This window comes from Pleurodeles waltl, chromosome 12 (assembly GCF_031143425.1).
Source record: "Pleurodeles waltl isolate 20211129_DDA chromosome 12, aPleWal1.hap1.20221129, whole genome shotgun sequence".
Lineage (NCBI taxonomy): Eukaryota > Metazoa > Chordata > Amphibia > Caudata > Salamandridae > Pleurodeles > Pleurodeles waltl.
In genome coordinates, this window is record NC_090451.1 from 650,783,996 (window position 1) to 650,808,808 (window position 24,813).

Genomic DNA, 24,813 nt, shown 5'->3' on the forward strand with positions numbered 1-24,813 from the left:
TTGCATATTTTATTTTTAAAAATTTAGGAAATAATTCCACACACTTTAAGGCAATGGGTAGCAGATGCTTCAGCCGTCACTAACTTTTGTAATTCACTAACCTTTGGGAAATCATCTTTTGTCAAGTTACGGCTACGGGGAAGATTTTGTTGTGATCAGTTAAGTCCATAACTTCAGAGGTGGATGGTAATATGGTAACTACATTCTGTAAGTGACAGAGGAGCAGGTCTCTGATGTCTAGTACATTTCTTCAGGCATATATGTTAAAGCTCTTTCTCTGTTTCTAATACTCGGAATGTAAATCTGATTTACTGGGCTTCAGGCATTTTCCCTGAATTGTTGCACCACTCCCCCGTCATCCTCCTCCCATCATTGTGATGCAAAGATTATTAATCCAAGGTTGAAAGTATCACTGGTTCAACCCCAGTACTTTTTAAAGTCAAACAATGCCCCCAGAGGGCGACATAATGGAATCAGCCATGCACTGGAAATCATTAGTGCATTGATTCATAACAACTGATAGAATTATTGGAAACTTATTTTTTTTAAATACATATTCTCAGGAGTAGTTTCTTCCCTTCTGGTACGTTTCTCCTTTTGAGAACGAACTCATCATTAGTGCTTGTGATTAGCTAAGAGAGTTACTTATTTGTCTGTAAATAGTTTTGGAAATTTGACATTGTAGCAGTCTGACAGAAATTAATGTAAATACTGCTTTATTTTTTAGGACCTGGCTGCTTATAGAGAAACCGGCACAGATTTTGCGCAAGATCCTTCATCTAGGAATACGGGAACCATTGGCAAAGGTTGTCTTTGACATACCTCCCAACAGGTACCATTATACATATGCTTTGTGTGCTCTTGGTATTTTTTTTAGTAAATAAAAGGGGAAGAAACCAGCAATGTAAAACCCTGGAAGTTGAGGACCAAATATTAAGTTACTTTTTTTTAGAGACACTAGTTAATGTTCCGCAATGATATGATACATTTTGTTGTTGATGTAAGAATATCCTTGTTTTATTGCCACTTTGCTCTAATTGCGGACGTACATGTTGTCCAAAAACGTTTGTAAAATGTTATGTTAAATATTTATATTGCGCTCAGAATAAAGGTCATCTAAGGCTGTTGAAGAGGTGAATCTGCCGTTACAACGCAACTGTAACCACGCATACCCTTAACCACGCATACATTACAACGCATGCACTTTTACCAAGCACAGCCCTAACAACTCATTTTTTACAATGCGTATGCCTTTACCACGTATGCCTTTACAACAAATTAAGTTGTAAGGTATGCATAATAAGGGCATATGTGTGGTACTGGTGCTAAGAGCATATGCGTGGTAAAGGCTCGGTAAAGGCTATCAGCATCGCAGGTCGTAAAGAGGAAACAGAAGGGTCTCTCGGTTTCCTCTTTACGACCTGCACCGCACCTCAGGAGAGCTGGCTCATCGTGTGGAGAGTGAGGTAAGGGGAAGGGGGGACGGTTTTAGGGCTGGGGGTAAGTGTTGGGGTTCAGGGGTGGTCACGGTGGGGTCTGCTTTTAGGGTTCAGTGTGGGGGGGTAGGTTGGGTTTTTATTCCTTGGGGCTGGGGGATGGTGTACTGGTTCAGGGCAGGGTTTGGGAATTTTCTTAAAAGGGTTTGGAGTCTGGTGTCGCGCTGGGGTCAGGTTTTAAGGCTCATGTGGGTTTGGCTTTAGGGCTTAGTGCAAAGGGGGCAGTTTTAGGCTTCAGGGGTCGGGTATTTTTTTTTAAAAAGGGTTGAGGGTCGGAGTGTCACGCTGGGTCAGATTTTAGGGCTCAGTGGGACAGGGGTTCTGATTTAGGGCTTAGGGCTTGGGGCATGGGGGACAGTTTTAGACTTCATGGCAGGGGGTCGGGTATTTTTTTTAAAAGGGCTGTCGGCGGGGGGCCACAGAGGTCCGGTCTAAGGGCTTAGGGCAGGGAAAACCTTAACCACGCATATGCATACATGCTTTTACAACGAAAAGCATTGTAAAGGCTTGCATGGTAAAGGCATATTCGTTGTTAAGGTTATGGGTGGTTAAGGTTATGCGTGGTTAAGGCATTCACGTTGTAACACTTGCATGATGAAGGCATGCGTTGCAACGGAATGCGTAGAAAAGCATATTGTTCTTCAGGTTTCTTCTAAAAAATTAAACACTTTATTAAAAGAATGTTGATTGTGAAATATGTTTCAAAATAATATCACCTTTTGACATGAAAGGATCAGTTTTTCAGGGTTGCGAATCGGCCAAGTGAGAGAGCATGAACAGAATGTGGGATTACACTGAGGTTTTTGCTTATATTCAGTTTTTGCTTCTATTCAGTTTAATAGATTAGTGGTTCCCAACCTGTGGTTCGGAGACCCCTGGGGGCCCGTGAAACCTTCTCAGGGGGTCTGTGACTGCTTAGAAAATGAAAAAATATTAACAGATTAGGTCCCCAGGTTTCAGTAATGACTCATGGGGGGGGGTCTCTGGATTCCAATAATGATTCAGTGGGGGTCACCTGGTTCCAGCATTGATAAAGTAGGGGTCCACAGAAGTCAAAAGGTTGAAGACCACTGTAATAGATAACTGCCAGGGTTATGCTTGGAATTTAGGTTTTTGTTTCTTAATTTCTGTACAAGCATGAATAATGTCTTGCCAAGTTACTCATTCAACATTTTATCTTAGAACAGGATGAGGACAGATTTAGGTATGGCTTAGACATTATCACCTACAGGTGAAAGGCTGCCTGTGTGGTAAGCCGTTGACGGATACAAACTCTAATCCTGGCACCATCTACAGTGATTCAAAAGTTCCACATGAATAATTCATTGTTTCACTTCTTTGTTCTAGTGGGCTATTATGCAGTAGCCCATTGCAATTGCGAGGGAGAAGTATTCAGTAGCATTCACATACCAGAAAATCTCAAACCCTGGAGAAATTCTCTCTGAATATAACATACCACTTGCGATATTCCCATGTTGAGCTAATCTGAAAATCACACAAAAAAAAAATGCAAAAAAACTCTAGCAGAAATACGGTTTATATGTCTTAATGGGTGTATGGTATTAGATTATCCAGCAAAACAAGCATTCCTCCTGGGTAAGCAGAAAGCCCAAATTGATTACAAATTCATTCAGTATTGGGAGTTTGAGTTATGTAAAAAACTTGAAGGTGCAAAAGTTAGAAGACAGTGATAATTGGCACCCTAACTGATGGATTAAACCTGGCAATGCGTGTATGGGATCAAACAATGCAGTTAAACATTAATTATGCAAAAAAGAATGGTAACAGAAATTGATGATGTTCATCTTGCTGCATAGGCAATAATACAGTGTTCTATAGAACTAGATAGGAATATGCAAAGCAAATTGGAGACGTTAAAATAGTACTCACAGACTATTCAAAAAGTAATTGAATGTTTCATAGTAAACAAAAGAGCAATACACCAAAGAGGGCTCAAGGGTTTGTTAAAAGTCCAAGGAATACCCTGTGGTTTGACATCCAATGTCACGATCTAAAAATAAAAATGAGAAGGATAAAGCAAAAAAGGCACACAATTGTCTTAGTAGTTGTAACAAAATAGATAGAAAACCTAAAGCGGATTATGCTGCTTCAATCTTAAGAAAAATAAAAGACTTCCATACAAATCTATTTGGGATGAAATGTTTGAAATGTTGGTGGTATTGGGAACAAATGACATGAAGAAGTTCTGGAAATTGGTGGAAAGGGAGACCCAGGAATTAAAAAAAAATCCCAGTTTCGATATAACCAGAAGAATATTTGATTAACTATCTCTTGAAGATTTATACGAGTGAAAAACAAAGCCTAGTAGGGAAGAATTTATCTTGGGTGAATACATTTTTCTTACTTATACATAAAGTCTATAAAAGGGATAATTGTAAAACTCAATCTGTCAAGAACAGCAGGGCCAGATAACTCACAGGCAATAACAATAAAAAACAACATTAACCAATGGGCATACTTTTTTTGCTACAGCTTTTATGACATTTAGGAGTGCAGGGATTTTCCCGGATAGTTAGAAAGAGGTAATAATAAGACCAATGTTGAAACAAGATGATCCTGCAGAACCTTACAACTATCCCCTCATTAACCTGTTAGATGTCGGGTTAAAATGAATGCGGAAACTATCCTGGTGTACCTGAAAGCTTGGATTGAGGAGTATGATGTAATACCAATTTTACAAGGAAGGTTTAGAGAAGGTCACTCATCTATAGACCACTGTTTCGCTCTCTGGGGGATGGCTAAAAAATCCATAGAAATCACAGAGGGCTTGTTTTGATGATTTCTGTGCGGCTTTTGATTTAGTTGACTGGGCCACTCTTTGGTAAAAACTATATATTATGAATATCCCAAGTACCTAGTTCGCTATACTACAAGAGCTATAGCATGGAAATTCGGCCAAGATAGTGATAGACAATAGGGCTTCACTTTCTCAGAAAATTAAATGCTTGTAATAAACTTTGTCCGACAAACTAGCCGTTACTATAGGAAAAAAACTAATACATTTGTGTTTTTGTTAAAAAAAAAAAAAAAAAGTAAATCATTAAAGTGGCCAATTGGAGAAACGTTTGTTAAGAAGGTGCTTTAGTATAAATATCTGGTTATGACCTTTAATGAAACGTTACAATGGAAGTTGTACCTAGATAATTTAAAAACATCAGCAATTTAAAAAATGGGCAGGCTTCAGAAATTCAAAAGAGGCTTTGTTGGCCCTTCAAGTGAACCCATCCTGTGGGCCTACAAAGCTATGGTGCTTCCACTCCTTTATAAAGGGCAGAGCTGTTAGGCCTCGATTCAGGTTATGATTGGGGATATATAGAGGATAAATGTTTGAAAAGCCTGTTGGTGTTCCCTCTCCCCACCTAATACTATAATTCAAGCTATAAGAATGGAGACCAAGCTGAATTCACTGAACTATATTGCATCTATTCAAAGTCTTTGCTTTTGGCATAAACCAGCAGTGGAGTTGCAAGCTGTGTGTCAAGGGAATTTGTAACAGTGAGAGAGTATGGGCGGGATGAGTCAGAGAATTGCAGCAATACTGTAATGTACAGGATTTCAAATGTGATGACTCTTTTTTCACTATTGTAAAGGGAATTAATTGAAAGTGGTGTTTTGGAGCCAAGGAGGAGAGATTTGTACCATTTGAGCGATTAGCCCTTCACTTTCCTCCTGAGAGACTCCTGGAAAAATGCCAGTTTATTTCTCTGTCTATCCAGTATACTGAATCCCACTGTACAGCTGGCAATTTTAAAACTTCATGCAGGACAGAATCTGGCTTTTGAACTGGCAGGGAGAAATGTATATATCAGAGATGCCAAAAGGAACTGTAATTGCAGGCCAGGCATGCACTTTTCTCTAGTAAATGTATAATGGGCTGTTTATATTTCTTATCAATTAGACACTGCTTTTTAACATTTTTTTAAAGAAATATGCAGTTGTGTCAAGGGCAGAAGCAATACAGCTTGTATTTAGTATTTAATTCTTTTATGTAACATGTGCCATGGAAAGCTTGTTTTTTGCTTTAAATGGGGTAGAGGGGGTTGAAATGAACCTTTAAGAACGCCCATAGCGAAAAGTATGTATAATAAACTTTTAAGATTATTTATAACAACATGTATGTATTCTATAGCATGACAACCATGTGCTTTAAATTTATAACTTACTACCACACCTTGGGATCCGCAATTCATCTGGTGTAATAAATAGCATTTTTACAAGCTTTTACCCCAATCTGTGGTCATACAGATTTCTTGATAAATGTACCAAAAATATGCATGCCGATGTAACTTTTTAGACCTACCCTACTTTAATGGGGCTGTGGGCTTAAACACAAAAGGTAATTACAAAGTGTGATAAAATATGCCCTTATTGTAATTAAGATCCTTCCACAGACAGCGGTCCGAAGTTTTCAGCCCATCTGTAACCCCTGTCTAAGTTTTCCAATTGTAAGTCAATTTAGTAATGAACAGTGAAGTAAACTGTTGAAATTATATGTTGAGGCTGGCCCAGGATTTGAATTCACAATTCTTTCCAGCAAAAATAATCCTTTGAGGGAGCCATCAGGTGAATTATTTCACAATAAGTCCTAAAGCAGACATCAATCAAAGTAGAAGGCCTAGTGTTGATGATAATAAAGATGCAGGACAGGATACATCTAACAGATTTGTTTGTACTACAGATGGCTCCTTTAAACACTGAACCACATCTCTGGTAAAGTTTAGGTTTAGGCCACAGTGAAGACACCGAGCAGTGGAAGTGCCATGATACTAGAGTATGAATCCTCAGGATCTTATCAGATGAATATATTACGCTGTGCTTGTAGTAGAGTTTGCAGACATAAACAATATTATTATTTATACGGTTTCTTAATCCCTGAATATTTTTCAATGAATAGGATCAGAAGCATGTCCAGCACAGCCAGTCCAGTCAAACCTCTTATAGCTGTGTGTCAGATGACTTCCACCTCTGACAAGGAACAGAATTTTGCCACCTGCTCACAACTGATCCGTGAAGCAGCACATAGAGGCGCCAGCATGGTTTTTCTGCCAGAGAACTTTGATTACATTGGAAAAAGCACTGAAGAGACCCTCAACCTGGCTGAAACCTTACAAGGCAATCTCATGCAGAGATACTCTAACCTAGCCAGGTACAACTCAGGCTGACAATCTTTGTGCATTTGCAGAGAATGTAATGATTTCATTATTGTGAAACATGAAAAAATTAGCAACAGTGGTTTATGATTTTTCTTTTTTTTTTTTTTCTGACAGCAATAACAGCATGATTGCCACAATCTAGAGTGCAAGCGATTTATGGTACATATGTTAGCAGCGCTGGCTCTGTTCTCTGTGGGTTGTATGTTATTATTTAATTGATAAATACCCCAGGGGACCACTGCATCAATGTCAATAGCCTGTTAGCAACTAAATTGTTTTTTTTACAGCTACACCATTCCCATTAATCCTGCTTCACAACTACAATGAAAAAAGTAAAATTAATTGGATGTATTTCTTTTATATTTACAATATTTGGATAGCCAAATCTTAACTGGAATTGTAATCTAGGCCCCTTAGTCAAAATTAATGCAATTATTAATCATAACAAAAACTGGATGGTGCCCTTAATGCACATTAAGTTAGATATAGTTATTTAACCCACCTCTTAAATAATTGAAATTAAATTTGTACATTAACCCTTTCATAATTTAAATGAAATCAAATGTAACCTGTATTACCTAATTAAATCGAAGTACCTCACAATCTAATGAAATGTATTTTACTTGCCTACATGATGTGGCAGTATTCCCTGTAGTAGTAACATTGATGTAGTCACAGATCAGTGGAGTGTGGTAGCATCACAATTAGGTTGAACATTGTACTAGTGGCAAGTGTTCAACTCACAATTAGGCTTTGAGACACAGGATTATAAATCATATGAGTTCAATTGGGACAAACTGCCTTTGGAGGTAATATTAATTGCTGGAGTCCAGTGCCTTCATGAACAGATAAAAGCATTGATTGACCCCTCTAACTTATGATATGACATTATTGTTGGTGAAGGACAGTGGTCTAAAAGTATTTAGACTGCCCCTTCAGCCAAATACTGTGTTTCTAGTTGAAGAAAAAAGATTAAAGGCAAGAATATGTGTTTTTTTTTTTTACTTCCAAGATTAAAACTGAGCATCTCTATCCCTTAATGAGGTTAACAAGTCACAAAAGAAAGAAATGCACGTATTACATTACCTTTCAAATACCATAGGCAGGGTTACCGTTAGTGACCAAATCTAAACTTTATTGCTTATAAAGCATGCCTGTGGCATCTGTGATTAGTCTTCATGATAGGACCATGCAGGAATAATTTCATGTAACTAGGGCTTCATTCTAACAAGAAGAAGCAGAAATCATGTTGGAAGCTAATACGCTACTTGGACATCAGTAAGCACTACATTATTCTTTCATCCAGGTGTCATCATAGATTTCTGTATAATGAAGATGCCCTTGGCTTTCTTTATACTTAATTAATTTACTTTCTGAAGGCTATTAAACATTACACAATTAATTGCCCTTCAGTTGCCTGGTCATAGGGATGTGAATGGGTAAACTACTTCAACCATCATAGAGCCTGGCATAGAGAACCGCCTGAGTCAAACTTTGCAAAACTGTTTCCTTCTTTGGTGTGAAATCCACCATACAGAAGCAAGGAGGAGTCTGGACCTTGGCATTTACTCAGTATAGATTCAAGGACCATCTGAATGGACATTGCAGGAATGATGTCTGTTAAAGTTTGCAATAAAGACTGGATTTTTCTGCCAGCTGGGAGTGTTTATGTTTTTTAAAGATCTTCTCCTACCTTGCATGTACATCGATTTACTAGTCCTAATCCACTGTGCTACAATGTTCAAATAATTTTGATCTGCAGAATAGTCTGAACAGACCCTTCAGATCACTTGGGTTTTTCTGCACACTGGCCATGTTTAGTCAGTAATAAAAAAACATGTTGTGAGTTGTTTAGCAGTCTGTGCAGATTCTGCAGCATGGCCTTGTATGCTAAGTCATGTCTCTGGATGTTTTTCAGGGAGTCTGGAATGTGGTTATCTTTAGGAGGTTTTCATGAGAAAGGGAGTGACTGGGAAAAGGATAAAAGAATACACAACTCTCACGTCATTATGGACAACAAAGGTCAGTCGTCTACACAAAACTACAACTCTTGCGTCATGCAGTATCAGCTTCAAATTATAATGGCACCTAAGGCTTGAATCTGGTCTTTGAAAATGTTCAGTCTTTTGTCCTTCTGAGAGTTGCTGAAGTCAAACACTGTCATTCACAGGTAACTGTCACCATTCCTGGGGTAAAGGTTTGTCATGAGCAATAAGAAAATATCTTCTTTAGGTGTATGTGTGCTCTTTCTTATTCTCTCAAATGCATAATATGAAATATTACTTTGGGGTCAAAGTAACTGTGTTTTTTCACCACAGCTGCCCAACGCGTAATAGACAGAGAACCGTGGAAGAGTAAACCACTCCTATAGAGTAATGCAGAAATTCAATTTGGCTTTTACTTGGTGGGCTATAGAAACTACTGTGCTTTGGCCAGGTCCCTTCTACCACAGCTCAGCATGCTGCCTATCATTTGAGGTACTCTCCTTTTAGTACCTTCTAAAGCACTTTCCAATTTTAGCAATGGAACTGGGGGCAGTATACCCCAACCCCTGTACCTGTCATGTGAGTTTGTGCTCATGTGTGTAGTTATATATTTGCTTCAGATTTTTAGCTTGCCTGCCAGGGAACGTATCTGCATTGTGTATAGATACCTAACGCGCAGTGTGTATGCTTAAAAATCGCCATCTTGCTTTTTTTCAAGAGTTTAAAACTGCTTGGTAAAACTGAGTTGAGACAGGGTCGAAAGAGTGCTCACCAATTATTCTATTACCACTATTATTTGTATGCCCTCTTCCTCTAGCATGTGTACAGTTGCACCACTCTGATACAATGAAGATCTAAATAAAAATATGCATTGGTACAGTACATTTTTTGTATGGATGTGTACAGCAAAAGCTTGTAGAACTAGTTTAATTATACATAACAGTACACAACAGTTTGAGACACATTAAGATGTAAAATTGGACATAAGTGTCCAGAATATGAGACAAAAAGTGTCTATAGCTGTCTTGAGTGTGGTAAATAACTGTAGTGTCGACTGTCCTGGATATGAGAAATACCCATGGCTACAGCTGCCCGGAGTATGGAAAATTGCAAGGGTATCATTGTGTTGAGCATGGGAAGTAACAATAATTATGGCTCATGCGGTGCACATCCGTGAAGTCACTGGAAGCATCCAGAAGAAAATAAACAGATTGTTACAGTGATGGAAACCCATATGCAAACCATGGCTTTGAGGACCACAGGCATTGCTTGTACTTGCACGCATGGGAGAGAAAGATGCACTAACCAGAAGGGTCTGGAGAATCGAGTAGAGCAACCAATGTCTAGTTAGTGGGTTGGTTTGAATCCAACTGACATGGCATTTTTAATGATGCTATTCAGTCCTTCGTTTGCGACCCCGTGAACATTACCAGTGCAGTCGAGGATCTCATAATCAAGCTAGCGCTGAGAGTTCTAGTAAGGGGTGATCAACACTTGGAGGGTGACCATGAAACTCCAGCGCTGAACCTTGGTTGGTGATGAGTCCCAGCGAGACACAGTGTTGAGGTTGGCCACAAAACAGCCGAAAGATGCATATTTGGGGAAGACACTGCTGTGTCCCCCGTTTCAGCTGGCAGGTGAATGGACATACACAAGCTTCGAAAGCAGTTTGTAAAACTTGGGACCAACCTAGTGTTATACCACCCACCCCTTTTGAAAACAATTGTGAAGGGAAAAGTGTCCATGTTTATTCCAGTGGAATTGTATGCAGAATGACTGTACAGTCATACCGATACATTTGCTCCCTTTCCATCTAATGTTGAATGGAGGAACATTGTAGCCCAATGTTTTTTTAATGCATCAGTATCTTTGTCTATGCTGCGTACACACATGAGGTTTCTGACCTGGTTTCCTTGTGATGCAGCTGTGTTTTATTGATCAAGCTAAATGGAAGAGGCCGTGATTTGTGTAGATCTGACAATTTCCAAACCCTTACTGTAACCACCAAAAAGCATTATCATATCTCTGAATGGAGTGTGGTCTGATCTTACATCTAATTTTATCATAACTGTATTTATGCCCTACACACTCATGCATTGCATTTGGGTTCTTCAGAGCTTGCCAGCTTCCTCCCCCTTTTGTTAACAACAATCATTACTCTTATGCTTCCTTAATCTAACTAATATGTATTTATTGTGGGGTTTCCCCAGGATCGGTTGTGTCTGTATACCACAAGGCACACCTCTTTGATGTTGAGCTAGTTGGAAGAGTTTCCCTGAGAGAGACCAAATTCACCATCCCTGGCTCTGAAATTCTACCTCCTGTGAACTCACCTGTTGGGAAGGTAGGTATTGTCATTGGGTGAGTGGTCACTCTAGGATTTGAAAACATTTTTGTAGACTAACCTTACAAATTGTTAGGGTTGTTGGTTTTAGGAAAAGTAGACTGAGATCTAGGCGGGTGCTCTGCAAATAACTAACTGTAACATGAGGTGAAATCTAAATGGATATATTGAAGATTGTTGAACTGCATACGAGTCCCAGTACTCTAAGTTTTCACTCCGCATGTAAGAACGCTATGAACACTGTCTCATGCAGAATTACCACATAAAGGTTCTTTATCTGCAACCACATTATTAGAGCTTTTAAACTCCTTTTTTAATTTTAAATTCAATTTCTTGAGTGCTGTTGGGGTGACTTAATCAATGCAACCCCAACGAGCAAACAAGTGACCTCTGAGGCAGTGTTTGCAACTTGATAGTAAAAAGATAATTGCATCTCGCCAAAAGGTAATGTAAAGTTCAGCTAAAGACTAGGATGAAAAAATCCATACAAGAACACAATATATCATATATAATTACATGAGTTGGTTTACATTAGTTATATACAATATTCAGCTACATACATATATTTACTCCCAATAGGTTGGCCTAGCAGTTTGTTATGATCTACGTTTCCCAGAGATGTCCTTAACTCTGGCCCAAGAAGGAGCTGAGCTTCTCACATTCCCCTCAGCCTTTACTGTGACGACTGGGCTGGCACATTGGGAGGTAAGCGTGCCAATGCTACATATTCCTCCTAATACGGATAATGTGAGTGGGCAGGAGGGTTGTGAACTCAGCTCAGTAATTTTGTTCATGCTTCTTAACTCATTCATGGAAATTTGCAAAACCGATATCTCCATCTTTTTGTGTAGGTACTGCTTCGAGCTCGAGCCATAGAGACTCAGTGCTATGTGGTGGCTGCCGCACAGACTGGTTCACATAACGAGCGCCGTGCCTCGTATGGTCATGCCATGGTGGTGGATCCATGGGGCAGTATCATCGCTCAGTGCCAAGAAGGAACTGGCCTTTGCTATGCCGAGATAAAGCTTGACTACCTCCACCGAATCCGCCAGGAAATGCCTGTATGCAACCATCGGAGACTTGACTTGTATGGTAAAATCACCAAATTATAGAACACACCAGTGCATTAGCAATACCCTTTTGCATCCTGCTGCTGTACAACAGAAATCAGCCTTAGTGTCTTTGAGCTCAGCAAATTGTATGAACAATAGAAAACCATTGCAACTAGAAAATTGTTTCTGCCGGCATGATAAGTCCTTTCCACACCGCAAAAATTTGTAAGCGATTGATTTGTTTAGCACTCCTCACAGTTTGTTATTCTTAAATCAGATGACAATACATTCTACCTGTGACTTAAACATACACAAACACTGATGCATTCTAAACTCCATTGCTAAACTTGTCATGTATATTTTTTCAAAAGGTAACACTAATGTTGGTCCCTGGATAATGTGGTGTCCTGTGTTTCTGAAATTAAATAAGCTTCTGACTAAATGATCGGACCATCATATTATTCTTCGCTTTATACTTTGGCCCTTTGGAGTATCTTTACATCATTTTAAATGCTAGTGTATACTTAACTTCCAACTTTGTTTGCACCATACATACCATGAGCTCCGTCAGGGTAAGCACAGGCTGCAGCAGTGTGATCTTTCCTCAGACAGTTACAAGACTGGTAGCAGCAGTACAAGGATCCCTAGACACAGGTAACCGCGGCAGTGCAAGCGTTGCAAGATTCCCTGGCAGACAGAGAAAGATCAGGCGTTAGCAACAGCGATATAAGATTCCCTCATAAGCACTGAACAATTACAGCACAGCCAGCAGCTTTCCAAGACTGGCTAGAAAACACACACCAGTTAATGTATGGCCAGCCGCAAGGCAGACTTACTTACCCATCATCTTATTGTTGTCAAATTGGATGGTCACATAGTGGTAAGCAACACACATGGTCTGGAAAAGAGCAAAGGGAATATGGGTGTGTGGTGGGGGACGACACAGTAGCAGGAAAAGGAGATTGTGTTACTATCACAGCTATACTTAGCCTTTGGTGACAACAAGATGCTGAAACAAAAACAATCATCATCATGATTCATTGATAGGCTGACCAGGCATCATGGATTTGCGGGGATGGTTAGCATGGGTAGTTATCAGGTCTTATTAGAAAGCAGGTTTTTAACAGGTAAGGTACTGGGCTTGAAAATTCCATTTTATTTCCTTAGTACCTCATTATCTGTGTTTCTCTTTTAATTCACGCTGTCTTTCTGTGCTCCAGGGATGATGTAAAATTGTAATCCTCCTTTTATTTTCATGTTATGTACAGGTTTTTTGTTTTCTAAATCTGGCCACTCCATTCCTTGAAATACTGGTGTTAAGAGAGTACTTCAGAAAAAAATGCACCACTATGCTGCCCACAATTCCAACCTTTAAATGTAGGCAAGAATCAAACGCCTTTCTGCCAGAACTATCTTTGGGGAATGCAGTGACCCCAAATTTCAGACACCAGTGAGCTGGACTAACACACTTTAGTTCTGATAGATATGCAGTCACAGCTTTGCAGCATTTGGACCATCACTTACTCTCTTACCAAAGGCACTGCACTTGTTCCCTTGCAAGACTGGCAACACTTTACATGCCAGGTCTCAAAGGGAGTGAGTGTGATGACCCATGAGTCATATTACATTCAGGGAACTTAAAGCCAGAGTGGCATAAGAAAATACTTTTTTGCCTATACCTTCCCTTTGTTTGATTCTCTTTCTGATCTAGAAGAAGGAAAGGATTTAGGGTTACTTCGACCATGAATGACTGCCTTAAAAGGCCAACCGGGGATGATGTTGCCTACAAAAATTTTGGAATACCTGGCGCTGACATGTGATGCCTTGCAATGTCACGACTTACAGCCAGGGCTGAAAATCAAAAAGGCAACAAAGGCCCACTTGGCAAAATTTTCTTGAGGAGGTTAGCTTTAGTCTCTGCTGTCGTAAGCGGCAATTCCAGGACTTTCTCAGTTCTTAGACACCGAACTGCAAAGGCGCTAATTACCTCAGTAGGAGAACAAAGGAGATCCATGGTATTTTGCAAATCCAAGGATGAGGACATGTTGAACCATGTTCAAATCCTGGCTTTCGCTCAACTTCATCTGATTCACAGCAAATCAAATAATTACCCTGTGGCTTAAAAAAGCACAAAGATATGACTGTGTGTAAAGTAATCTGGTACACAAGTAAAGGCCCCCCTTCCCTTTGGCTGAGTTCACACTATATAACCTCCCCCGTAGCCCCCCTAAAAAATAAAATAAAAAAAATCCAGACAGAGGCCTGCATTTGTATAATGAGGTTGAAGTAAATTATCTCCTTCCTTTTCACCATCTTCATGTAGAACTTGTTGGAGGTCTTGAATGGTGTCAGGATCCAACTGTAAAATGTCCTCCATCCTTCAGAAATTCTGTGGCCAAGCAAAGGACACTGGAAGAGAGGCTGCATTTCTTTGAGTATTTGCTTTAAAACTTCCACAGCGGGTGGTTCTAGCTGAAGATAGTTCTACATCTTCATCTGGAGAGATCCAGAGCCATAAGTATTGTAGCAGGCACCGAAAGAGGACGAGGATGTGCGCCCAGCAGTGAAGGAACCTTTAGCACAGCGGGCTGGCTTAAACTAATATCAGTCTGTGTCTGTAAATGGTCCACCAGAAGAAGTCAGACTGGAGATCCTGGCTTGACCACCGGACTGGAAGAAGGGCCAGAGAGCCAGAATGAACTTAACCAACTCCAGCCTGGCCTCCTTGAAGAACACAATCTGTTGAGGAGTCGACAGTGGCCTTTGTAACTTGAGGGGCATCTGCCTCAAGGTCGGTGTTGGTAGGAGTCAGACAACAGAGGTCTAAGATGGCTGTCACAATCACCCAGTGTACTAGGGACATATGTACTTTGAGGAATATTTAGTCATGCTTCTTGCTTTCTTCTCCACCTTGTCCTTGAACTTTCATTTTTACCTAATTTTTGCTTCAGCTAACCAGGGCAAATTTGACTAGAGTGGTAGTGCCTCTTGTGTTCTGCAGTGCACACCTTGGCCTCTTAGTCCCTGGCGGCCTTTGGGCCCTTCAAGGAACACTTGTCACAACTTGAAGTGAGGCAGGAGAGTTTCAATGGAGGTCAGTGGTGCCAACATTTGACGCATAGGAGCTATTGCAAGAGTTTACTGATCCAGTCTAGTGCATGGGGAGATTTGCCTGTGTGAGAAATGTGCAGTTAGAGTATCCACCTTGAAGAAGATTACTAGAGATAAGTAATTTATTTGACAGGAGATGGAAACACATACAAAGTCTTGATCTGCACAAACGACACTGTTGGTACTCAGCAGGCAGGACCACAGGGAGCAAGATTTTAGAAAGAACCACTTTAAGACCCACTAAGTGTGAAGTGCTTTAAATGCTATCAGATACTTAGAAATGTTTTACAACTGTCTGTCATAAAAGGAATTCTTTCCAGTATAGTTTCTCAAAAGAAAATATTCTTGGTGGAAGCCCGTCAAGTTCTGCTGTTCTTCATTAGTGGTGTTTAGATCCAGATGTGACATGCGCAAAGTGTTTTTTAGGCCTCAGCTCTAGACAGCACGCATGCGCTGCCTCAAACCGAGACATGCTGTATCTACATCGTGGGCTTCAGCCTGTCCATAGGCTTGCCATTGCTAGCTTCATCATCGCTCTCCCATTGTTTCTCACCATTTGTGCATGGCATGCCTCTTCCTCTACTTACTCCTCCCGGAGAGCAGGGACCAACTACACAATCCCTCATTTTATTACATATGTTAGGGACTTCTTTTTTCTTGGCTTACAAGGCCTCCTCAAGAGAGCTGGTCCTTTTATTTGCTTCTCGCACTGCTTTTTGTTTCTTGGTTAACAAGCCCTCGCACTCTCCCTTTTACTCAGTCCAAGCAGGGCTATTTAAAACTGCTTTGTTTGTTCCTCTCTAAGCAACGTTGGGAACATCTGCCTGTGGCCCAAGCATCCTGAATCCACTGGAAGTTCATTTTTACCGCTTGCTGCAAAACATGTACAACAGCCCTGCCAATGACTGCTGGGCAAATTATACAGTACTGCCGACACTTTTTATGCAGCGTGTTGCTCGCTGGTACTTGTATGCTAGACTTCCCTTTGATGTTGCTGACCAACCTCGGTACTCCTACAACAACTGTTGATTCTATTGTTGCTCTTTGCAGAGGAGGGTGGTGAGGTGGAAACAAATACGTGCAATGCTCACTCTAACTGCAACTAGCTGCTGACCATGGTTGTATAAACCATCCATGGATGCTGCCTGTGCGCACAAAGGTCGCTCTTGTTGCATACACACTTCCCCGGTATCCTCTGATTCCCTCAGCTTTTGAGGCAGCCGTTGGACAGGTAACAATCTGGGTGGAATAGCTGTGTGTCCTCAGTATTCTGAACGCAGATGCGGAAGCCAGACGCTCTTCTGTGGCTGCTTAGAGTTCCGAGTCAAAATCCTGGCTCTTGCCGCTCTGCCCTCAGCACTGCGGCAGCGAAGGACGTGGGCCGCCAGTTTCTCACACCCGCCATCCAGCTCACCTCCCCATTGCCAAAGGCAATATGTTACCCATTGTCGCGACCTATTGGCTTTGCCAATGCTTGTTAAAATACAGTGGTTGCTGGCATCCTTGGGAAAAGTTGTTTTTAAATCCCTTCAAGAAATGGCCACTGTAGCGGTCCTAACGTCATTTATAACCTACCATTTTCCATTGCCTTCCTCAAGCATTCCATGATGGAGAACCTTCAAGACTTCTATTTAGAATGATGATTCGACACCATTAATTTCTGAGCAGCATTATTGGCCTAATGTGCTTTAAAACATACCCTTTTGTTACCTTACAGAATTACCATTGATAATTTTTAATTTACCACTTGCTGATAAGCCTAGTGTTTTAAAATTCAATGTAAACTTTTTATTTTTTTTTATTTTTTTACTTAGGGTGGATTTGTACTAATGTGTTTTCTCTTAATGTAAAGAGGTGATCTTGAGCATTAGCTGAGTAGAAGAAATTTCTCAGTCTTTCACTTCACATGTAGGATTTACATTTTAAGTAGCCATTTGTGAGGCTCTGCTCCGTTGGCGCCCCTGGAGCATTGTTAGTTTAGCGGTATAGATGTGGTCATTGGACATGAGCAGATGCTCAGGCCATTTCTCTCAGGCTCAATGGCATGTTGCACTTAAAGTTCAAGGGGAAAAAAAAACAAGATTTGTACAATAAAGAATGCAAGCTCATTGCCGAGGGTCTTAATGGTTGTTATCCCTGAATGTGAGTTACAGGCCCAAGCTGAAGATCTATAAAGAGTGAAGGTCTGCAACAACTGTTGTAGCCTGTAGTAGAAGGGCTATAGTGCTGTTACAACATTCCACCCACCAGATGGTAGAATTTAATTAAAAAATAAAAGAGCCCTAACCAACTCAATTGCTGCAATGGAGATCTCAAAGTTCCATTATTCTAGTGTAAGTTTTACCATATTTGTGTGGTCTAGCTTTCAGTCACAGGGGCCCACTGCCTCCCTCATCAAACACCACAAGTGAGTTAAGATCTGTTGGGACATTAAGGATTCTCAGTTCCTGGTTGCTCGGGTGACACGCTTTATGATACCTAACAGCTTACAGAACTTACAGTGAGTTAGGCTTATTATCACTCCTTGGTATAGTACTCTCTTGATGACTTAGGGCCTCATTACGAGTCTGGAGGTCAGACCACTGCCAATGCGGCAGTCCTACTGCCACATTACAACCCTGGCAGTCGACCTTGTTCTTTGCCAGCCTTTTTCAAGGTGGTAGCACCGCCATGAAAAGACTGGCGGAGAACGGGGGCACGGGGGGGGCTGCACTGACCCCCCCCCCCCGTACCATCGCAATGTTCACTGGCTGCCCTGCAGACAGAGAACATTGCAAGGGTGCTGGTGCAGCCTGCAGGCTACAGCATTGCCACCGGCTCGATTACAAGCCAGTGACAATGCTGTAGCTTGTTTCCCGCTAGGCTGACGGGCAGAAACCAAGGTTTCCAGCCTAGTGGGAAACTCTTAATGGGGCCAACGGGAAGGTAGGCTGTGGCGGCAGCCTCCCCATCGGAAGGTCGGGGACTGTAAAAACTGTCCACCGAACTCGTAATTACCCCCTTGATGTCTGAAGTTTGTTGGGCTTCTGTCTAAATTCACACTACAACTTAGGGCTCATAACTTGTCTCAATGGTTTTGGGTCTATGAAGGTACAAAGAGGATTGTCACTGGATTTTGTCCACATACCTATGTCTTATCTTTGATAATTCCCATTGGGAAGGCAGTGATGAACTCAGCAGGCCTAATTATGGGTTCAAAACACAAAGGTATTTCTCTTTTCTTTGTGCATGTGATTTACCATCTATAGTACACACTGCACACTAACAAAAAAGATCATTTTCTGAATTGTAAGCTAGCAGTAGCAAGCATGTACCAGGTTTGCATTGGGATAGTAATGGCCAGTCATGAATTTCAGGTTATAGTTGGTGGTTGCGTTTTCAGATGTAACCTGTATCATTTTACAACCTGAACAGAGTGATAGACATGTCTAACAAAATGCACTTTTTATCTTGCTGTTTGTACACCTTATATAAATATGCATGTGTTTCTCAAATATATTCCTTAAAATATATTGAAATTCTTGCTGACAGTTTATGACCTTATGGTATAGTGGACATTATCCCAGCTACTCTCTAGTATAGGCCTCAGTCGCTCCAAGAAACATTTACTCACTTTCATACATATAAGAGGTTGCAGTAGCACTGCAAGGCAACCCCATCCTGTTGAAGGTAGTCATCCTAAGTTTCCCATGTAGGAAACTGGGTTTTGTTGCAGTAGCCCCCTACACTATTTGCCTGGTATTTGATGCAACTTTGATTGGAATGCACTGGGTTCCTGCTAACCATGTCCCCAGTGCAAGTGTTCTTCCACCAAAACAAGGTAAATGGTCAATTGATTCCCAGTTGGCGAGGCCTTTAGCACCTCTGTAAGTCCCTAGTAAGTGGTACCCCTGGTACCTAGGGCATAGGTACTAAAGAGGGACACTAAGAGCTGGAGCATATCTTGTGCCACTCTAAGCACTTTAAGGGGCCCAGCACCAAACCCATGCAGACTGTCACTGTAGGCTGCATGACAAGGTGCTCTAAAAAATGAAAACACAACAAGGCACACACCCTTTGTCCCCTAACACTGCATTTAATATTTGTAAGTCATCCTTCAGCAGGCCTTACATTACTAAGGCAGGGAGCATTATATTGCATGGAATGACATATCTGCATGAGCAAATATGCCCCTGTGTTGGCCAGTTCGATTACGGACAGTACAAGTGAACCGGGAAGCCATTTGAAGGTATGTACAGGGCACTAGTCAAAACAAGTTTCCCAGCTACATAATGGTTTCACTAAACCTATGGTGTTTGGTATCAAACACCTCATATTAATAAACCCAGACTTATTCCAGTGGTGAATTTATTAATACATGCACCCAGTGGGTACCTTAGAGGTTCCCCCATGAAAACCTACTGACCTCCGTTGTATTAGCTGGCTGATCCGGTCTAGCCTGCTACAACAAACACGTTCTGTCCACATGTAGGCGAGTGCCCACTTTCTCAGAAGTCAGAAATAATGCCTGCTCTGGCAGGAGGTGATGGCACCTCCTCCAAGCAGGGTGACTGGTAATCAGCATATCAAGGAAGAAGGTTTCAAAGGCCCCCACTGCTTTTGATATGGGACCCTGGTTTTCCCAGACAGGGGAAATGCCACCCCCTGCCCAGGGCCCATTTGGCACCAGAACAGGCTGTAAAATTAGCTAGTCAGGAGATGCGTTTACCCTCAGGTTAGTACCACCCTTAAGGTGAGCTGCCTGAAGTGCACATACCTAGAAAAATTCCACCATCTTGGTTTTTGGTGGAATTAGGTCCTGGGTCATGGTTATGCACACTTCCTTTAGGAAGTGGTCATATAGAGGGTGGAGTCACCCTAAAGGTAGGTAACCCATTGGCTACTACCTGACATTCCCTATAATGCCCCTAAATACAGTAGTGAGGTGGCAGCACTGATGCCAGGACCTCTAATTCAATGGACACAAAGAAGAGTGCTGACAACGACTGACCTGGTGCCAATCCTGCCAGCTACCCCCGACAATCGTGGAGAAACAGACTTGTCCTGCTGCTGTGCAGACTCCAAGAAACATGGAGGGCTGTTAGTGTTTCGCAAATAGCCAGAGAACTCCCTTGGAGTAGGGGGAGCTACTCTCCTGCAGCCGCAGGTGCAGAGAAGCAAGGTCAGGTTCACTGTTCTGCTGCTTACCAGGACTATCAATGCCGCAGGCACCCAGGAAAAGGTCACCGTGCCACCACAGGTCAGATCTATCCCCACCCCTCCAGGTGTGGGCATGCCAGGACCAACAGGAGGCGCACAGCACTAATACCCGGGGTCCCGAACCCCTTGCGGCAAACAAAGCTTGCTTTGTCCAGTCCAGACACCAACGCTGAGGAAGACTGACCTGCACATCAAGTGACTTCAGGGACAGTGAGACCCACATCGAGAGTGGCCCAGCCATCCTGTTAGCCCCTTTCTGTACAACCAAGAAAAGAGAGTTGCCACCACCTGACTCCTCAAAGCACCTCTGCCATGTGCCCCACAGCCTGAATGTAAGGGAGGTGATAGTGCGATCGCGGTCCTGAGACCCTCAAAAGTTGACCTCACACCCTTGGGTTAGGCAAGATTAGTTCATCAGTCACTGCCTGCAGCCTCTTTTTGCAGGCTCCCTCAATACTGAGGGTCTCCTGCATCGCAACCGGACAGCTAAAATCACCATGGCACTCGAGACCCACAGCCCGAGGAGAAGTGTGCCTGAACATCTCCAGGACTGAGCCCCTGGTGGGTTCACTGGGACTGGCCCCAAGTCCCAGCATTTTTGTGGCTGGACGGATTCCCCATAGACATAAACGGGTCCCCCGACGCTGAGAAGCACCTCTGCACCCTAATGCTCCAGTGCTGCTGAGGTGACCTGTTGGTGTTGCCTTGGACCTTGCCCTGTACTCACCTTAAGTCCAGGAGGAGAGTCCCGTAAGTCACTTACAAGTGCCTGAATGAAGTATATGTTTTTTCTCCCATAAGATAACATTACCCCTCCAGAGTTTGCACCGTGTGAACTTTTGAAACCAATAAAAATTCATATCTCGAAAAGTACTTGCCTGATTCGGATGATCTTTGTATCTAAATTCATGTAAAAGCTGCGTTCACTTTTATAAATTGGTGTTGGATTTCTTTGTGTGTGTGTCTCACTTACTGCCTTAAGACTATCTCCTCTCCCACACTACAACAAAAAAGAGGATTTAAATTATCATTTTTGTCTGTCAACCAATTAGGAGTTTGCCTGGACTCGTTACACAGTGTACTCATTTTAGTCCGCTATATAAAAGGCCAGCTTCCTACAGTCCAAACTTGTAATGCATGGAGAAGTGAGTTAACATAAGAGTCTTCCCCACGCCCTATAACGTGGAAGATAAAAGCCAGCAGCTTTGACAAAAGTTCTGTGCACGCTAGGACGAGCCTTCTGCTACTACTTCCCAGTGGGCCATGCCACCGATAAACAGTTGCTGCACATACTCGCTCATGGTTGGGTTCACAAATATAACTCACTGAACATGTATAATTTGCTAATCTGTTCTTCCATTGGTTACACATCAGTGGCATGAATACAGTTGGTCATGTTATGGCTTTACCAGTGAGATGTACCGTACTGCAGTAATACATGATCTCTTTAAAAGTCTGTGTCCTAGAATCTTGATGGTGTCACTGGAGAGTTTGGGCACTAACACAAAATAGGTTGCTAGAGTTCAGGTAAAGCAGAGTGTCACTTCCTGCTTGCATTGCTAGGAAGAACACTTAGAGAGCATTCTGCTCGAAAAATGGATAACCCTCAGTGTTTCCTGAGTAAGACCAGATGTCTGGCGAGCGCCCTCCTTTTAGGTTTGGTCTGAATAAAGGATTTCACCTACATTTCATAAGTCCACTTCTCTTCGCTGGCAACGAGCGGCAAACATCTCACGGTAGAAGAGTGCCCTTGTGTCACCAATCAGTGTCTGTAGTGCCTGCTGTCCAGGGCTTGAAGGATGGCCAGCAATCAACCGAAAAGTCTTAAAATGAAGTCAGACCATGTCTACAACTGCGAGTCTGCGATACAGATATCAGTTGAATGGTTCCCTCTGGGGGAAGGGAAAAACAACAAAAACATAGGTAAGCCCATATGTAGCAAATCAAAAAGGAGAGAGACACAAATAGAAAGTTAAGTAAACGTGTAAATCACAACAGCAATGAATTATAACGGTGCAGTGTATATGGTGTGATGGCGCAGTGCACAACTGGTGAAACTGATGTGGAATAGAATTGTAAAAAAGGTGTGAAAAAAAGGTCAATGGCCTACATTAGGACACAAATCATATGGTAATTTTCAAGTATATATAATTGATATTCAAACATTTGGTGAAGTCCATCCGAAAAATATTGAAAGTCAACGTTTCAACTCAGTTCTGCTAATTAACACATATATGTAAAATATATATATGGAAAATGTCACTTACCCAGTGTACATCTGTTCGTGGCATGTTCCGTTGCAGATTCACATGCTATGCACAAGTCCTGCCATCTAGTGTTGGGCTCGGAGTGTTACAAGTTGTTTTTCTTCTAAGAAGTCTTTTCGAGTCACAGGACCGAGTGACTCCTCCTTTTCGGCTCCATTGCGCATGGGCATCGACTCCATCTTAGATTGTTTTCCCGCAGAGGGTAAGGTAGGAGTGATAAAGTGTAAACAGAGAGATGTCCATGCAATGGAATAGAGATGTATTTACAAAGTTGAAATAAAGGAATGTTTATATACATATGCACAAATGTTAATTAGAACTTAAACGGCTACAGGCTCCCGGGGAGGAGGAAGGGCGCATGTGAATCTGCAGCGGAACATGCCACGAACAGATGTACACTGGGTAAGTGACATTTTCCGTTCGGTGGCCTATGTAGCTGCAGATACACATGCTATACATAGACTACAATGCAGTAATCCTCCCGTAAGCGGTGGTCAGCCCGAAGGAGTTGAAGTTGTCTGAAATAATGTTCTTAGTACAGCTTGCCCTACTGTGGCTTGTTGTGTTGCTAACACATCTACACAGTAATGCTTGGTGAAAGTATGAGGTGTGGACCAAGTGACTGCCTTACAAATTTCTGTCATTGGTATGTTTCCCAGAAAAGCCATTGTTGCTCCCTTCTTCCTGGTGGAGTGTGCCTTTGGCGTAATGAGCAGTTGTCTTTTAGCTTTAACGTAACAAGTTTGTATATATTTCACTATCCATCTGGCTATGCCTTGTTTGGATATAGGGTTACCAGTATGGGGTTTTTGGAATGCGACGAACAACTGTTTAGTTTTACGAAATGATTTTGTTCTGTCGATGTAATCCATTAGAGCTCTTTTAATATCTAAAGTATGCAGTGCTCTTTCTGCCACCGAGTCTGGCTGTGGGAAGAAGACTGGGAGTTCCACTGTTTGGTTTAAATGAAACGGTGAGACGACTTTTGGTAGAAATTTAGGGTTTGTGCGGAGTACAACTTTATGTTTGTGTACTTGTAAAAAGGGTTCTTCAATAGTGAATGCCTATATTTCACTAACTCTACGTAATGAAGCGCTTGCCACTAGAAATTTTATTTTCTAAGTTAAGAATTGGATCTGACAAGAGTGCATGGGTTCAAAAGGTGGACCCATGAGTCGTGTAATTACAATGTTAAGATTCCACGAGGGTACTGGTGGAGTTCTTGGAGGTATGATTTGTTTTAGGCCCTCCATGAAGGCTTTAATGACTGCTATCCTAAATAGGGATTTTGTCTGATTATTTTGCAAATAAGCAGAAATTGCTGTGAGATGTATTCTGATGGATGAAAAAGCTAGATTTGCCTTTTGTAGGTGGAGTAAATAACCTACGATGTCTTGTATGGACGCATCCAAAGGTGTTATATGTTTTGCTTGGCAATAGAAAACAAATCTTTTCCATTTGTTAGCATAACACTGCCTGGTGGCAGGTTTTCTTGCCTGTTTAATGACTTCCATACACTCTGGTGGAAGATTCAGATAGCCAAACTCTAAGATTTCAGGAGCTAGATTGAGCATCGCTGGATGATCTGCTGTTTGTGTTGCGTCAGCAGCTCTGGCCTGTTTGGGAGTTTGACGTGTGGTACTATTGACAGGTCCAACAGTGTGGTGTACCATGGTTGGCGTGCCCACATTGGTGCTATAAGTATTAGTTTGAGTTTGTTTTGACGTAGTTTGTTCACCAAAAATGGAATGAGTGGGAGAGGGGGAAAAGCATAAGTAAATATCCCTGACCAGTTGATCCATGGAGCATTGCCCCTGCACTGAGGGTGTGGGTACCTGGACACGAAGTTTTGGCATTTTGTGTTGTGATTTGTGGCGAACAGATCCATGTCTGGTGTCCCCCACTGATGAAAGTATTTGTGGAGTACATGGGGGTGAATTTCCCACTCGTGAGTTTGCTGGTGATCTCGACTGAGGTGGTCTGCTAACTGATTGTGAATCCCTGGAATGTATTGAGCTATCAGTTGAATGTTGTTGTGAATTGCCCAATGCCACATGTTTTGTGCTAGGATGCAAAGTTGTGATGAGTGGGTTCCCCCCTGTTTAAGTAGTATATTGTTGTCATATTGTCTGTTCTGACAAGAATGGGTTTGTGAGCCAAAAGAGGTTGAAAGGCTCTTAGTGCT

The 24,813-nt window shown here is 41.8% G+C and overlaps 1 protein-coding gene across 1 annotated transcript in view; it reads left to right on the plus strand.

The window, feature by feature from the left end:
- Positions 1-24,813, plus strand: part of NIT1 (nitrilase 1) — a 40,563-nt gene that overhangs the window by 9,432 nt on the left and 6,318 nt on the right. The window contains exons 2-7 of the mRNA XM_069218279.1: positions 728-832; positions 6,412-6,663; positions 8,589-8,692; positions 10,866-10,999; positions 11,579-11,704; positions 11,851-12,091. Coding sequence (XP_069074380.1) covers positions 728-832; positions 6,412-6,663; positions 8,589-8,692; positions 10,866-10,999; positions 11,579-11,704; positions 11,851-12,091 — 962 coding nt within the window. The remainder of the gene's footprint in view (positions 1-727; positions 833-6,411; positions 6,664-8,588; positions 8,693-10,865; positions 11,000-11,578; positions 11,705-11,850; positions 12,092-24,813) is intronic.